Source organism: Megalops cyprinoides, chromosome 1, assembly GCF_013368585.1.
Source record: "Megalops cyprinoides isolate fMegCyp1 chromosome 1, fMegCyp1.pri, whole genome shotgun sequence".
NCBI lineage: Eukaryota > Metazoa > Chordata > Actinopteri > Elopiformes > Megalopidae > Megalops > Megalops cyprinoides.
The window spans coordinates 70841744-70858981 of NC_050583.1; the positions used below are offsets into that span (position 1 = coordinate 70841744).

The following is a 17238-nucleotide window of genomic DNA, read 5'->3' on the forward strand; positions in this document are numbered from 1 at the left end:
AAATTTGCATTTACACACATAATGTTTTACAACTTGTGCACTCCACATGTTTGCTTAGTCTTTCCAGTAACACAACTATAATACGATACAATTCCACATTTCTTTGTCATAACTTTGTTGTATCTTGTTGCACTGTGAAAGGTATATCTAAATATACTCATAATTGATCCCTAGGAAGAAATACTGATATCACAGGTGCCAGCAGTGAACAATTTCACTAATAAATATCAATTAACATTAATAAACATTCCATGCTTTAAAAGGTATCTTTTTGAAAAATATGTTATCTAGTAATGTACATAAATAATGTTCCCCTATCCAAAGTAAAATGATACTCTAATGATTAGAGGAACCAAGACTGTCAGAAAATTAGACCAGTTTTCATGTTCTCTAATAAAGCTGTGAAGAGGGGAATTTTGAGAACTTAAAATATCTGTGAAGTGCAGCCCTTTGAAGCTGTGAATTGCTCAAACCACAAACTAAATATGATGCCCAGCCAAATGACCTTTGAGACCTTATAGGTTGTTTTTTGCAAGTTCTCAATGCAACATTTATCTGTAGCAACACAGAAATGTTCACAATAGACAGGCCACATAAAAAAGAGTATGGTATCACTATTTTTAGCACTTCAGCAGAATAGGCAGGAATAAAGCATTCTAAGGACAATAAATTTATGAAATGGACGGTTTCTCTCTCTAAGAGATGGTTTCTCTTCTAACAAACTGCAATCTCTAAAATAGATTTGTCTTCACAGTAAATACTAAATGAAGATATGGACATTTTCATTAATAATTGATTAAAATATAAATATCCCGAACAGCAAGGCATGAAACAACAGTATCAGAAAAGCAAAACAAAAACACACAGAATGTGAAAATATGAATGGCAACAGAAATTCTGAATTCAGCTGTGAATAAAATTAAATGTACTTCTTTAATTACAACAGAACTTACACAGTAAAAAGTCACAATTTCAATTTGTACATGCTCCATTCGCATGTTTTATACATTATAATACATGATCAGCGCAGAAAAGAATCATTCAACCACTTAATGTAATTTTAAAACCTGAAAATTCATCATTGCCAAACAACTAGAGTTGTGTTCTACCTGTTACACAGATCAGAAAACAAGCACAAAGAACGTGCTGGCTCCATCATCAATTTGCTGTTTTCATACAGTGTGTTTTGCTATTATGTATAGAGACAAATGTTTTAAATCCTTTCACACTGCAAACAAACAGATAAGTTTGACAGAATCACATTTTCAACACACTGATCTGACTGATAAATAATTGCCATTATGGACTATTCTTTAACCTCTTTTTGGTGTAATAATATATTTATTCTCTTTCTTCAGTCAATGGACAACTTAATCATAAACATTTGCCTATCAGTAATATTCTGTTGGAGAATACCATAGGTTGTTTCTTATTGAAAAAGAAATCAATGATTGACTATATTGTCTTAATTTAAAGCAAGAACTGGTGGTTGAGAGAAATAGTTTTTACTTATTCTTACATTCATGGCAATTACTTTACAAATACTTTGATGTTGTTTCATTCAACATAATTGCAGTTTGTGCTGTGTTATGGTTTACTGTTTTTTGTTATTCACAACAAAACACTATGTACATTAAATTATGAATACTATTGTTATTGTAGTTATTGTTGTCCCTTTCCCTTTTCCTAGGTAGCCATTTATTCTTCTGCCTAGACACTGATCTGAAATAATGGTCTCAGTCTAGATATAATGTAATTGATGAAAATATAAAATTGTGTTTCCTCTTTAGAAAGTCAGACTGCGGAATGCAAATCTCTTAGCTAACACAAAGAAGTACAAAATCACATTCACAAAAATGATGACGTACAAATATTAAAATAATTTAAAAAATGTATATGCACAGCTAGCCAGGGATGGAAAAGGGATAACACACATACAGGTACACAACAGTCACAGTTATGGCACAAATCTTTATAGCTGTGCATATCTTTATTTGAAGATTTCAAATCTTTCAAGAATAATCTAGACATTGAGGTACTGGCCGAAATATGATGAGTTTGCTACAGGGTTACTGTGCCACTGAACTACCTTAGTATATTGTACAGTTGGCAGTGCTGCACACATGTAGATGTGTGTCTCTGTGCTTATGTGTGTGCGTCTAAGGCACATGTAATTCTCAAATACAAAGTGGCCAAACACTATTTTACCATTTCCCATTATTACATACCATTGAAAATCATTACAAAGAAAGAAGGTACAAATATAGCACCACAGTACTACACTGCACATGTACAGGACTGATCAAACTGAATGAACAAGTGGAAAATCTAATAATACCATGGAACAGATCTGTCCTTCATTCAAAGAAAAACAAAGATATTGATGCAAGAAAACTCAACTTGATAGCTCCACATGAACAAAATACAAAACAAACAACTTCAAAAATGGATACAGAAACCCTGAACTTGAACTTGAATTTGGGGCACTGCCAAAATGGAATGCTTTTTGATGTCTTTGTGATCTAGAATTATACTACCCTCTTTCAAATTAAGTATTATATGAAAGCAAATATTACATAGCAACCTAGCGTCTGCTAATGCTATACAGTTATACAGTAGGCTATTGTCAGCAGTGACACAAAATACACACAGACCTCTGAGAAATGCACATACCAATTTCATGTGTATATATATATTTGTGTCTGTGTGTGTCACTTCAACATAAGTCGGTGCTGACCACGTGCAATGTGAGAGGAGAATTCGTAGCGGTCCTGGCTGTGATGACCACATACATTGCACTGGAAGGGGTCTCGGAATCCATGACAGCCCATATGGATGGTGAACATGACATAGTCCAGAAAGAGCACACGACAGTGCTCGCAGAGGTACGTCCCCACCAACTCGTTCTCCCCATTCACCACCCGCAGAGCCTCTTGGGGAGGAACTGCTAATTGGGGTTTCAGGGCTTCGTACAGTCGTGGGGGATGAAAGGGGGTATCGGGGTGTGGCAGCCCGTTGCGAGGACGGGGTACCAGCAAATGGCCCAGGGTGTACAGTGGATGATTGTGGCCCTGTGGCTCCTCATGGGGGTGGTGGTTGTTGTCAATGTCAGGGGAGTCGTGGCCACTATGGTTGGGGGAGGGACGCTGTGTGGTGGAAGACTGTCGTTTGATACAGGGATGTGGCTGCTCTGGCTCGTGACCATTGGACAACTCAGTACGGGTCAGTGGGATGGGGAAGGCACTACTGACAATTGCGGCCATCTCAGGAGCCGCTGTTGTCTGAGCTCTCTGGATCAGGTGGTACATGCTGTCAGTACCCAGGTAGCCTAGTGCTGGGTCCAGCACACCTCGCTGGACCAACTCACCCTCCTTGCTGAACATCAGGTTGCTGTTGTAGCTCATGTCCAAGCACAGGCGTTTCTCCCCTGCACCAATTATAGGAAAAAAAAATGCTCATGTTTGTACAGTATATGAGGGGGCCTGCAGCTATGTTCCCTGGCCAGGGAGCAGTGGGAAGAATGCAAGGATGCCAAGAATAAGGAAGCAGCAGGGCAGCAGAGCTGTGCTTTTGCTCATAATGAGAAAGTCAGAAGGGCAATAAGGCGTGGAAATGCTTAGGCTTTCATGGAGAGTTGGAGGGCATGTGCAGCAGTTTGCTTCCCATAACTGATGTTGTGTGAGTAAAACCTGCCTGGTTTCTTGCAAGTGTGAGTCACAGATGGGAGGCTTAGAAGGCCTGAGTTAGAGCTGCACCCACAAGTGTGACAGGCACCTACTCACGTTTGTCTCCCTTATTTTTCTCCCTTTGAGGGCTGTGGTTGAAAATGTTACTTCTCTTATTGCTCTGCGGTTGTTGTACTGGTAGAGTTCAGTTTATTTTTCAACACGATTAGATGACTTTGCTAGTATGGTGCAATACATGTGTTTCTGCAATGTCTGCTAAAAAAACTGCAGGGGAGGAATGTGTGATCTTACACACAACTGGAAAACTTCACAGAGCTCAAGGCTCTGGGAACGAAAGTTGAAAATACCTCATGCTCAAAAATTTACTGAAAATGACTGTTGTCAGTCTCATGGGGATGTGTTTTCAAATGCAGAATTTAAATGCATACATACTGACTTCTATAGATAGTTACACTGATCAAAAAAACTTCAAACAAAATCTATAGGTAGTTTCTTCATTATATGACATTACATGCTTTTACACTGATAGTGATAGTAATTTGATGGATGCACTGCATGGCACAAACAACCATTTCCTCATAAAGAGTTTGGCCCCCAAAATCCTCTCTGTATCACACCAAAATCTCTGATATACATGAGCAGTATGTATTTTAATTTACAAATACACATAAAGCCTGACTCAACTTAACATAGCATAGGTTAACACCAGCCATTTCCAACATTTCAGAGTTTAGAGTAGAACAGTATGAATCTTGCCGTATTTTCAACACACAAGTCAACAAAGCACTTTATGCACAATAAGGTACGTCAGGTTTGCTCAGACTGCTGCTGAGCTGTTATTACCTTCATATATAAAGGTCATCGTTTTATCGCTAGGGTGGCACTGTGTTTGGCCTGGCCATGCAACTTGCACATGCCTCTCTCAATTGGCTACTAAAAATCCCAGCTCAAACGCTGCTTCCATCAGCAATAATCCCAATGCCTGCATCCTGAGCCTGGCCTCCAAACTACAAAGTGGACAAAAATTATTTGGAAATGAAATGTCCTCCCTCTTTATTAATACCCCTGCCTAAACTGCCCACGAATGCTTAATCAGACTGAGGTCTGGTGATCGAAATGATAAATTGAGCACATTTGTTTTGTGCTCCGATAACCTTTTTTTGTAGATTTGGGTGAAACTTTGGATCAGTTCATGCTATTTTAAGTTTCTGCCTCTTGGTAGAGGGAACAAGGTTTTTGTCTGAAATATTGTTAGCAGCTAACTCACTAGTTACCAGTCTTTTATCTAAGACCATATCTATACCTATCGATTTGATTCCTAGCTGGCTGGCTAGTTTCTTCTCAAAAATAAGGACAGTGCACCTGGCATATAACGATCACACCTCCTCAATTATAAGCCTTTGGTTCTTCAAAGTGGGGTGCCAAATTAAGGAGAAGAATGGAAGTTTATACTTTAAATCAACCAAAAACCCTTGAATAAAATAAAAACAACATGTTAATTATCTGAGTGCCAATCTGAATACAAATTGCTCGTTCTGTGCTAGCTAAAATGCCATAGCAGGTAATTTCCTTAACTAAATTAAAATAAACTATAATAATTTGACCAACAGTAATTAATTTTAAGTGTATCCATGATAATTAATGCCATGGTGCCTGGCCAATTTGATTTGTATAAGATGGCTGCTTGATTCTTAGGGGAGATTTTAAATAACATGAGCATAGGAACAATTCTGTGCCAATGTTTTTATCACTATATGTAGCTGATTCTCGTATCAGTATTTCTTATGATCGGAGAGCTCTGTCAATAGATAAAAACAGATTCCTTTGTGTTAACTGTGAAGAGGTACACAACTGCAGGGTGAGTGGCACTGAACTCCAAGAACACTCCCAAAAACACTGAGTATAATCACTGAGAAGCAGAAAAGATTACTGGACCAGTGTGTATCATTACAGTCATCAACATCGTTATCATTGTTTTTGAATGACTATTTTGTATGTTGTAGTTATAGCCCTATATAACTTTTCCTGGCTGGCAGCCAGTTTGGCTGGCTGGCTGCCTCATCAATCATTTAATTTGTGTTAAATCTTTATGCAATGATGTTACCTGATTGCAGCCAGTTGATAGTTACATCATCTTCACATCTTTCTTGTTTTGGTAGCATCTAACTTTAATTCCCTTTGATGTGATGAAATGTGATGATAGTAAGATTTAATTCTAACACAGTGCTTTAATTGTACAGAGACTAAATATGTTACAGGCATAAAGTTTCCACTTTTGATTATTTTACTATTTGACTTTATAGTACTGGACAAAAAAGCTGGTGTGTACAGTAAATATTTCACAGTCATTTTCCACACTGGTACTCTTCCTGGTCTTTTTGAGAGAACCTGTATTTCTGGGTGAGAAATTTATCCTTGCTAAAAAATAAGATAAAAACAACTTCTTAGTTTTCTACTTTTCACACTTCAATATTCTAAAAAAACTACACAGGAACTTTTAGCCAGACACAAGTCACTTCTAAGAATATACAGTCAACTTCCCTCTTCAGAGTTAAAAACTTCCATAGCATAGCAAAACATCCATAGCATATTGTAACATGCCATTCAGTTCAGTACTGGTTGTTAAGTTTTACACACACTACATCGAAAACTCCATTTCCACCACAGTTGGAAAAGACTTAAAATTCCCTACCTAAAACCCTAGAGGACTCCATTGGCTTTTCTGTGTTAGCTTAGGTCCTGCATGGGCTATGTCTGTCTTGTAAAATGATAGTTTGCCGTTTAGACAAAAGCTCTAGCAGCCAAAAATGTCCTGGTCGTTCATCATACTGCAAAAGTCTGGTGAACACAAATTACTGTCACTTATGAGTAGCAGTTGGTTTCTTGTTGCAGAGAGACTTCAGAAAGAAAAACAATGGTGGATAAAAAGAATAGTTGATGTAATATTATAGATGTAATTTTGATTGTACGAGATGAGTACAGCAAAATGTAAATTACATAACGTTTACCTTTGTACTGAGTCAATATCTCTTGGCCAAAGCAGAAAGCCTACTCAATACAAACTCAAAAATTGAAGTCTGAATCATGAATCCTAGCTTACTACATTTTACGTGTGCCTGCTTTATAATGATACAATTAATTTAGGGTAAAGTTCTTTTTTCTTGCTTTTTTTTCCTAATACTTCGAACTAGGACATCTTTGGTGTTCTCTAAAATGAAACAGAAACTGAAACAATTTATAAAAGTAAATTTTCCCCATTTCTGCTTTCCAAAAATTCCAGTTTCTGTTTCATTGATAGATTTCCAGTCTCAAATGCTGCATTACTTCCGATGATCATCCACTACGCTCAACAAACACTACAGAAGGTGTTTTTTACCTTGTATTTGTAGCACGTTTTTGCCTAGGTAGCATAGTGGTACTTTATTGTCCCAATGATTGTATTTGATATATGTACCCCTAGATCAGATTAGTTCTGTCTCGCTACACTGACCTTGTGCTCAGCCTCAGCACTGTCTGCATTGTATGACCTGTACACATCTTGCCCTTGTGCCTGTGCCTGTTTGCCCACTATATGCACTTTTGTATGTTGCTTTGGATAAAAGTATCTGCTAAATGAATAAATGTAAATGTAAATGTAAGAAGGCATGCATATACATTTCACATTTAACATGATACATAAAATTCAATGAAGATTAAAAATGATAACTTCAGCTGAAGCGGTTTAATTCCTTAAAAATACAACTGAAGATCAGCCAAATGGTTAAAATGGTTTATCGATTGGCACAAGTGTTTATGAATAACTAGCACATCATATGCACTTTGCACAAAGAGTGTGCTCAATTAAAGTCAAAGCATGCATAACATAACAAATAAAGCACACAGCAAGCTTCCATGACACTTACAGGCATGACACAAGAACAGCATAGCTCTTGTGAATAATTTGTAGTAAAGCAGAAGGAGCAAAATTCAAGTATGTAAAAGTAAGTGTAAATGAGTTTTTCTATATTTGCATTTCTACATTTATCATTGTGATTAACTAGGTACGGTCACCAGCTTGGTGAGCTGCTGCCTTCTGGTACATGACAGAGATTTACACAGAACACTGACTGAAACTAAGAGCTAAAGTGCTCTATCTCACACACGGGTGGTCTGTGTGCTTCTTTCAGTGTGGAAACATCACTACCACAACCAAAAGTCACCAGCTACTCTGCTTCCTCAGCAAACACTTCTGTCTTCTGCAGTTGAGTACATTTTCACTTTTCACCTGGCTTTGTCATAACCTTTTTACCAATACCCCTCCCCCCATCATCTCTCACCACATCACACTCCTCATCCCCCCCCCATTCTATTTCTCTCCCACGACATTAAATCTTGTGTCATAGCTTCACAAAACATTAAAAAAGGTGGTCTTACCAACAAATTTCTGTGGCATAGAGCTCTTACGTTTTGCCACATTGCTGGCCAGCCTGTCCAGCACCAGAGCACGTTCTGTCCCCATCTGTACCCTGGACCCCCTGGCCTCCTCACACTCTGTTTGACAAAGCACAACGATAGCTGTTACCTCCCTGGGGAGTCAATATGTAGGTGTCCTACAGCAGAGAAGTTAGCAGAGTAAGGAGTGACATGAGAATGCAGCTGAGGCTGTCTTGGACTTCTTATTTTTGGCAGCACACATTTTCACAAAATAACAGAGCCATTGGAAAAAAACTGATCTCATCTCTGCAGAACACAGGAAGTTGTTTGACGTAACTTTCGTTTGCCACTGGGCAAGATGAAGTGCAGTTGTGGCCAGTGTAGAAGGCGAGGAGCGGGCGAAATTGGGGGGGGGGAGGGTGAGCTAGAGAAAGAGATCCCGAAGAACCTGACCTAGCACTCAGAGAGAGTACTGAGCCTACTGAGAAAGGAAGTGTAAGTGACCTAGAGAGTAAAATCTGCTTGGCTGCACACAGAAATTATTTCAAACAGGCTGCTATACCAAAATTGTTTGTAACACTACTGAATACTTCAAAGGAGTACTTCATCATTCTACCACCAGGGGCGCTCGTAGTTGGTCTAACAAACATAAATGTAAACACACATATATAGTATATACTTCATCCTTTGCAAGTGTGCACTGTCTTGCTCACCCTATGAAATGCTGATCAGAAGATTGTTTTGGGTCTTGTTTTCTTTGTCCTGTAATTCCTGAACCATCACACAGCACATGTCATAATTGTGAATATTTGTACTATACATTATTTTAGTACATATTAACTATATTTAAATATTCAAACATTTACACAATGTTAATATCATGAATTATCTAACATTTATCTAGCAATGTTTTAAAAAATGTTTTTGAAAAAATGTTTTAAAATAATCGGTGGGAAAACAGGACCCTGTCTACAATGGGGTCTCCAGGAAAGCACCATATCATGAAAGTTATAGAAGTTAAAAGTTATATCATTATAATTATGTGATCGATTCAGACCTCCCATTTTCAAGCTGTTGATGAATTTGGCACACCATTGTTATAAATGCTGCTCATTTAAAATTAGCTCTGCTAAATAATATTTATAAGCAATGACCTAAAAGGCATTTCAGTTGTTTCACATAAGTTTAAAGAATGTATTCTGTTGCTCACTTAAGACACCAATTAACACATGTACACTATTCACATTTATGTGGAGAAGAACAGAAATGCAAGGAGGAGGATGTCAGGGCGGATGACACCACAGCTGCAGTGCAGAGCAGGCAGAGAGCAGGGCTTCCTGCATCGGCTCTCATGTGGTATAGAGAGGGATGTTGAGAAGTGGTGAGTTGTGCAACCGGAGCACATTATCAGATTAACACTCAGGGGAAGCTGAAATGTGCACACAAGCAAGAGAGAGAGAGAGAGAGAGAGAGAGAGAGAGAGAGAGAGAGAGAGAGAGAGAGAGAGAGAGAAAGGCTTCATTTAGGCCCCAGAAGACTTTGACTGGTGCCCACAAGATAACAAACACAGAGAATAGCTGACTTCTCTTCCTCACAGCTTGTGTTATCACAGTGGACAAGAAGAGTACTGCAAACAGACCTAAGAGGTGTTTCCTCTCAGTTTGTTTTTTTTTTTTACACATACGATAACCCAATTTACCTTCATTTACTCAGATCAAACTCATTTCCCATTGTAGACTGTGTATTTACCAGATTAAAAGTAATGCATTTCCCTTGATAGCTGTAAATGCAATAGCCATGACCTATATTAAACCAACAGGGGTGAGTATGATTGGTAAGGATATTTTTTATAATGCCAATGCAGTCAGTCATGCCCCAGTGACCTCTTTCTATTCACAAATCTAACAGTTTTGCCACTGACTAGTTGTGCTGCCAGTTGGAAAAAAAAATAGGTCAATAACCTACAAAAGACTGAACTGACAACATTGCTGACATTTTTAGTACCAAAAAGATACAATTTACATAAATAACCAATATCTATCCACATCTATTAATAAAATATACCTGGATATACAGCAAATACTCTTGAGAGTAAATCAAAGGAAATTATGTCAATGTTATTCAATGCCTTTGTCAGACCACATTTACTGTGTCCAGTTCTGGGTACCACACAATAACAATGACATTGAACCTCTTGAAACAATACAGTAAAAACATTAATTGGCAACAAGACTACTTCTGGGTATCAAATATTAGTGCTGCCCCATAATAGTCAACCAAACATTATTATCGATGAGAAGAGTCTTAGTAGACCAAGTTTTCATTGGTCGGTTAATCGCAGAAAAAAACCCTCAAACTCAATTCGGGAGGTGCGCCTTGTCGTTAAAAAGTTATTAGACTATGTCGGGAAATCATCCAAAGTGTGGGATCATTTTGAGCGTGTAAAGGATGACCCCAAGGTGACATGCAAACTCTGCATGTAAAGATTCGCCCATCATTCATCGACCTCAGACATCATCTGAAACATGTAGGGGAGAGCCGATACCAAAGTCACACAGCGATTTTCTCCAAGCCCATACAAGTCTGATATGCCTGACTGCGTCAGCATGTACAGCATGCAACACTTACCAGAACGGCAGAACCCAGAAAAATCGCGTGGATACATCATACTTTCGCGGAGTTATACCCGAGAAGCTGTTTTCGATCACATAAAGTAAATTCACTCAAGCGGTAATTTTTTTTTTTTTTTTTGAATGACAAGTTGTGTCTATTGTTTCATGTGTCATAGTCATGATCATTTGACACATTAATTAGTACTTTAACACATCTTGAAGTTTGCCATGTCAGAGTTTCTCAGTTTAGAAGCAAGTCAGGTTTAACTGTCAGGAGTCACTGTCGGGACGATTGTAACAGTTGCTTCTTTCGTCCCTCTACAATAACAACTATACTTATTATATTATTATACCGACGTCGTTTCACATATGTACAAAAACCTGGTATTGATAGAACACACGTGAGTTGTTGATCACAACGAAAATTAGTTTCTGTCTGTAACGTTATCTTTTAAAATGACGTTTATCTGAAAAGTGTTATTTTCGTCTCGGCTCTCCCCTAAGCAGCCTAACATTACTATTATCCCTTTCGCACGTAGCTTATTTTTATGCAATGTAGTGCGCTGTTACGTTACATGGTTTGTTATATTTTCATTAGGGTTATTAAGCTTCTCATAGTTTTCAGTTAGCATTTGCTATATTTTTAACATTAAATCACTGTTTCCTCAAAGCTAAAATTAGCTAGCATTTTTCCAATCTCGTGTTCTAATCGCACCGGTTTTAGCATAGGCACTAAACGGCGAATCACACCGATGTGACCGTATGCACCAAAGGGTTATTCTATTATGCTAAGTAATTAACTATGCCTAATTAACATTAACAAATTGCAAATTTAAGGCTATATGCAGCTAAATAAATATATTGTCATATGCGGTATTAAGCTTATCCAAGTGTTCTTGGGGACTGAGGAAGCTAAATTACCTCGCTTACTGTATGTTTTACTTAATGTTCTGTTTTTTATTTATCATTTGTTTTATAAGTTATTGTGTTGGTGTTACAAGTTCATAAGTTAAGTCATATTATGTTATACTGTGTTGAAATAAATTAACAAAATGTTCAGTCTCCTTGCTGGTTGTTCCCACACATTCAGAATCATTAGCCTACCGCTTTTGCTGTTAGTATTGTCATTAACAGTTCGTGCATGCGCTTGTAAAATTTATATTTTAACGGCTCATTATTACGGTTTTGTATTTCTCTGTAACGTAGCACAATGTTAACAATGTTACCTATAACATTCTTCCTCAGCGCTGGAACTCAAACCATTTTCTGATGGCCCCCAAAATATATAGCCTATATAAATAATTAAATTAATGTCATAAAAGTGCGACTACTAGTCGACTAATGGCTTGAACTAACGACTACTAGTCGACTAGGAAAATCTTGGTCAAATATAAAGGTTATGAAGAGAGATTTAAGACAGATGGGGCCAGATTTTGGTTTGGTGGCATTATCAGCAACATAGTTGTTTTTGCGAACTTTAAAATCTTTGCCAAAATGACACCACCACATGACTGTAATGTTTGTTCTGATAGCATTAGCATTTTGCCAAGTGTAGGAGGGTGATATAGTGGTGGTAACGCTTTTTAAAATGTGGCTGTGAATATTTGGAGTGCAATGGAATTGTGGGCAGAGCATAGTAGACACTTTTGACCTAGTGTTTCTGTCACCTGAGAGCCAGGCACAGCATCTTCCCTGAAAGTCTGCAGGGGGTGCTTGTTCAAAAATATATGGTAACCTATAAGAGACAGAGAAAAGCCATTTGCTGATAGACCCTAACATTGAATTAATAACAGATCAGCCTGACTTTCAAAGAAAATGAAGAAAAAAGGGTGTGCATCCTAAAATAAATGAATGAGGAAAAAGCTGTCTATCACCATTTTCATTTTTTGCCAACTTTTCTATATGACGAAAGCATTCCTCAGAGCATATTTCTGTAGATAGTGCATGGGACTTTTTAAATTGTAAACAATTAGTGGCAACAGCTGTAGACACTTTATATTAAAACTCTACCTAAACATTAATGGAGACAATCTCAGCATTTCTACATGGGCTATAGAAAGGATGATGATATATTATATGCTATTGGCATCTAAATAGACACAATGTATCAATGATATGCCAAAATGACAATTCTCCATACAATCATGGAAAAGACCAGGACAATCACAGGTAGTAGTAAACTTGATAAGATAAATATAAATTGGTAGGAGGGATCATGCACACAATCTTTAAAGGCAACAATTTAGGCTGAGATCATGTATACCAACTGACAACCTACTATGAGTGCAGCCCCAGAAGATTTTACCTTATGTTTTTTATTTTAATGTTTTTACGTGGGTGCCTCTGGTTGATGTAGTTACTTCTTCAAGTCTAACAAAGCTGAGGGATGATGGAGAGCTGCTGAAGAGCATTTATTTTTGGGGGTTTAACATAACTTTTCATGTTTTTTTGGTAAGTGCACCTATTCACCTCCATCAATTTAATAAATGTGAACAATTCCAACTGATTATTTATAAAAACACAGAGTTATACCAAATGCAATCACCAGTACAAACAGCACTATGAAACTATAAAGAAATAAAAAGATTAACTCTCTTGAGTGGTTTTACCTATTGTTTAATTAATTCTTAGTTCTGTATGACTCACAATAATCAGTCAGTTGGTAAGTGAAACACTGACAGCCCAGCACAATACAAATATAGTTGGCCAGACCCGCCTCACTACCACTTTGAGAGAGAGAAAGAAACAAAAACCAAAGAAACAATGCTAAATAAACTCTCTCTGTGACAGAGAATGAAAAAGAATCCAGTGTGAAATTCCAAAAGGTATAGTAGTAAGATGTGATATAGCAGTATCACAGTATATAAAAGCTGTGGTATAGCAGTGGTGGACGGTTAAACACATTTACACCTGCCCCATTCCTTGCCTCTTCATACTGTATAAAAGATGGAGCTGCCCTTTAATTCTCTGTCATCAGACATTCCAGTACACATTGGGGTTGATGGCTAATATTTCCCAAACAGTTGTCTGTTCTGCTTTACATGAGGTGACATCCAAGAACATAATAACTAGGAGTTTATGGCTATGTATGGTCTCTAATATCCTTTGCGCCATCAACTGCACCCATGTTCATGAAACTGACATCTTTTTTCCTTTGAACATCATGAATGTGAGCTGACTCAGTACAGTGCTTAAGACATTCAACAATAATTATTCTTTTTTGCTGTTCATATGCAGCTGTATTCCTCATCGTTTCAACTGAGAGAGCAGTTGTACAGAGAGGTGAGCAGTTTGGAGCTGGAGTGAGTCCGACATTACTCTCCCCCACTTGAAACAGCCATGATGAAAACTATCACAGTCAATACTGTCCATTTTTCAGGCAAACACACACTTATGAAGATAATATGACATGCCCTGATCAGGTAACACACTGAAAAACACTCATCATACGTCCACTTAGTTATTTTTTTCCAGCCAAATTCCTGCTTGTACTGCTGTCTGCAGCAGGTTTTCTGCCTTGTAAAGTTCATCAGAAATGCTGTCACTGCACCTTGTTTGACTTCCATTTGCCTGTTGGGCTTGTTTGTTTTTTTTTTTAAGTTTTGACATTTTCAAAAGAGATTAATGAAGTGAATTTGAGAAATTAGTAAAAACTCTGTTCTGTCAGCAGAGCTACAGGGTATATGTGAAGATTAGTTGAAGATATACACTGTCTCTACATTTTTTCATCCAAGGTGGAATGAAGTCTTTGACCAATTTACTAAGACTGTTGTGGAAAGCAGGTTCTTTCACAGGAAAAAAACATCCAATTGGGACAGTGAGACTTAATTACAGAACACAATGGATACCCCAATACATGATCCAAGTGAGAAAGCATGCTAACAAAAAAAAATTCACGGTGTTCTGTTTGTGCACCAAGAACCCATATTGTATACTTTTAGAAATGACTTACATAACAGTACCTATCTGTCTATCCATCTGTACCATAACCTCTATCAATATGTCTCTTTATATCTATGATCTATAGTAAGACTTGATCCAAGGTTTATGGCTAAGATCGAAGGGAAGTACACATCACAACAAAAATCTAAATTTAAACTTTGCTGGTTTCTTGTTAAGCAAATTCTTGCACATTATATTGGTTTTCGTAAATTTAGCAATTTATGTTTTAATGGACCACATTTGGAAACTGTTCAAAATTTTTGGTACATTTATCCTAGATATACACATGCATATGAAAAACAGCACGTGTACCAAGGGCACAAGGTGTTGCTATCCATGTAAAACTGTTCTTAATTGCTTATTATACCCGTTGTGACTGGTTAGTAAATGTTGTTTGCTTTTTTTGCTGCTTACAGAATACACACAATTCTTACACACAATTCTTTAGAGAATCTGGCTTTTGAAGTCAGCACCTAACACAGGCAAAATTATGAGCGTAGCTAGGCCTAATGGATTGTTTTCATAATAAAAATATGATATTCTGATAAACTAGAGACTAGAAACACAGAGTATCTGTGTACATACAGTATGTCTATGTGTGTTTTTTTCTGTTTGCATGTGCATGTATGTATGGTTTGTGCATGTTTGGGTTTGTCTTTGCCTTTAACTGTGATGTAGACATGGCACCTCTCCTTGTAAGTCTGTGTTATGGTGCTTGTCAATGTGCATGTGTTTGCTTGCACGCATGCCTGTGTCAATGTAGGTGAGAGTGGCTCACCTCTTTCGATGTTGCTTTTGTTCTGCATGTAGATGTGGCACCTCTCTTTGTGTTCCTCTAGAGAGCTGCGCTGCTTGTAGCTGCGGCCACAGTAGTTGCACTTGTAGGGTTTCTCCACTGCGTGAGAGAATCAATCAAAAGATCATTTCACCTGCTAATGAAGCATGCCAAACATTCACTCACAGACAGAACACAACCTTATGCTTTCACTGCAGAAAAAAGTGGGACGATGACCCTGCAGATAAAGCCTGGGTAAAATTCCCCAGAAGATCAGACTGTGGTTTACCCGGTAGATCTGTAATGGCACTGCAGTCTTACATTACCTGTGAAACAGACACTAAAAACAGATATACCTGTAACCCACTCTCATAATAGCTGTTTGCTTCATTATTTATATTGCTTCACTATGTGATAGGTTGAAAAATAAAATAATGATGGGACTACTGCTGGCTTCATTTGATTAGTTGTCCTCTGGATCATCATCTTATTTACTAGTTAGCTAGATAGAAATGACCATTTTATTGTGCAAAAACAGCCATGCTAGTCAAAATGTTATCATCGTTTGTGATTGTTAAACTTGCAAGCTAAACCTGTCATTATGAAGTTATGTCTAGCTAACATCACTCTGGCTGGCTGGCTGGCTATATGCCAACCTAAGAGCACTGAGAAACATCCCACAGGCTATTTGGCAAAGTGTAGTCCTGTTGTGAATACATTCAAATAAAAATTAAGTGAATACACACAAGAGGGTGGGTATCTAAAAAAATGAGCAATAATGCAGAAGACTGCAGTCCCAAGTAGCTCAGCCAGAAAGGCATTCTCTTTGAGTGCAAGCTGAGCCCTGCAACTTATTTGTTGACAATGACCAGGATTCTTCAGCAGCAAAACAAACTGACCTCATTCCACTGGGGGTAAGAGGGGTAAATTGGCAAGGGTTTCCTCCTCCCACCACTCTCAGCCATGCTGTGATTCATCAGACACCTATGAACGCCTGGTGACATTGGTGGAGTGGGGCCTATCCTCCAATAAGCACCCACTCCAATATAGCATGCTGTGTGATTTTTTTTTCTGTGAAAAATAACTGTTGGCTGCATGTAAGTATTTCATAGGATTGCATTTGTCTCACTTCAGCGCTCCTGCATGAATGCAGAGGTTGCTGTGGTGAGACAGGCCTAATATACAACTGGCAATTCCAAAGCATATAGTTGGATAAAGAGGAAAAATAACATTAAAACTAATGATACATAAGTTGATAACTGACATGAAGTTATTAAGCAAGTAAACATTGGATACAAATACTTGACACTGTAGCCCCCAAAGATGTGAAAGAGGAATTAATTTCTTCTGTTTTCTGTAGTCAGAACAGCATTCTGTTTCTTCCACTACAGACTTAAAGGATGAAATCTAATTTTTTCAAATGGATCACATGATCTATAAAGTGTCTGTCATATACACTTTTCTGCTTGATCACATAATTGATGCTTGTGATGGCTTATGTACAGGTTGCATGTTGTTATGTTTGCTCTACTGTTCTATTCTAAGAATAGAACAAAGTTGTGCTTAACCAAGAGATAAAATATTTTACTGTATTTACACTTTCCAACTGTCTTTATTCACCAGATTCTTTATTGTCCAAGACTCACATCAAATAATTTTGGTTCTTAATGTGACTTTGCTTTGTATAGCTTCTCACTATAGGATTCATTTCACTTTCTAAGGCAGACAGATAGCACTGTGCAGTGGAGTTTCTCATGATGGGCCAAGCAAGGCCATTTTGCCCATTACTACTACATTATTTCTCTAGACT

The 17238-nt window shown here is 37.7% G+C and overlaps 1 protein-coding gene across 2 annotated transcripts in view; it reads right to left on the reverse strand.

Moving 5' to 3' along the window:
* Nucleotides 1-2523: 2523 nt before the first annotated feature.
* Nucleotides 2524-17238, reverse strand: part of LOC118791187 (zinc finger protein Aiolos-like) — a 41657-nt gene continuing 26942 nt past the window's right edge. For both annotated transcript variants that reach the window (XM_036548473.1, XM_036548481.1), the window contains 3 exons: nt 15432-15548; nt 8100-8216; nt 2524-3427 (listed from right to left, as the gene is read on the reverse strand). In XM_036548473.1, coding sequence (XP_036404366.1) covers nt 2712-3427; nt 8100-8216; nt 15432-15548 — 950 coding nt within the window. In that variant the 3' untranslated portion in view covers nt 2524-2711. The remainder of the gene's footprint in view (nt 3428-8099; nt 8217-15431; nt 15549-17238) is intronic.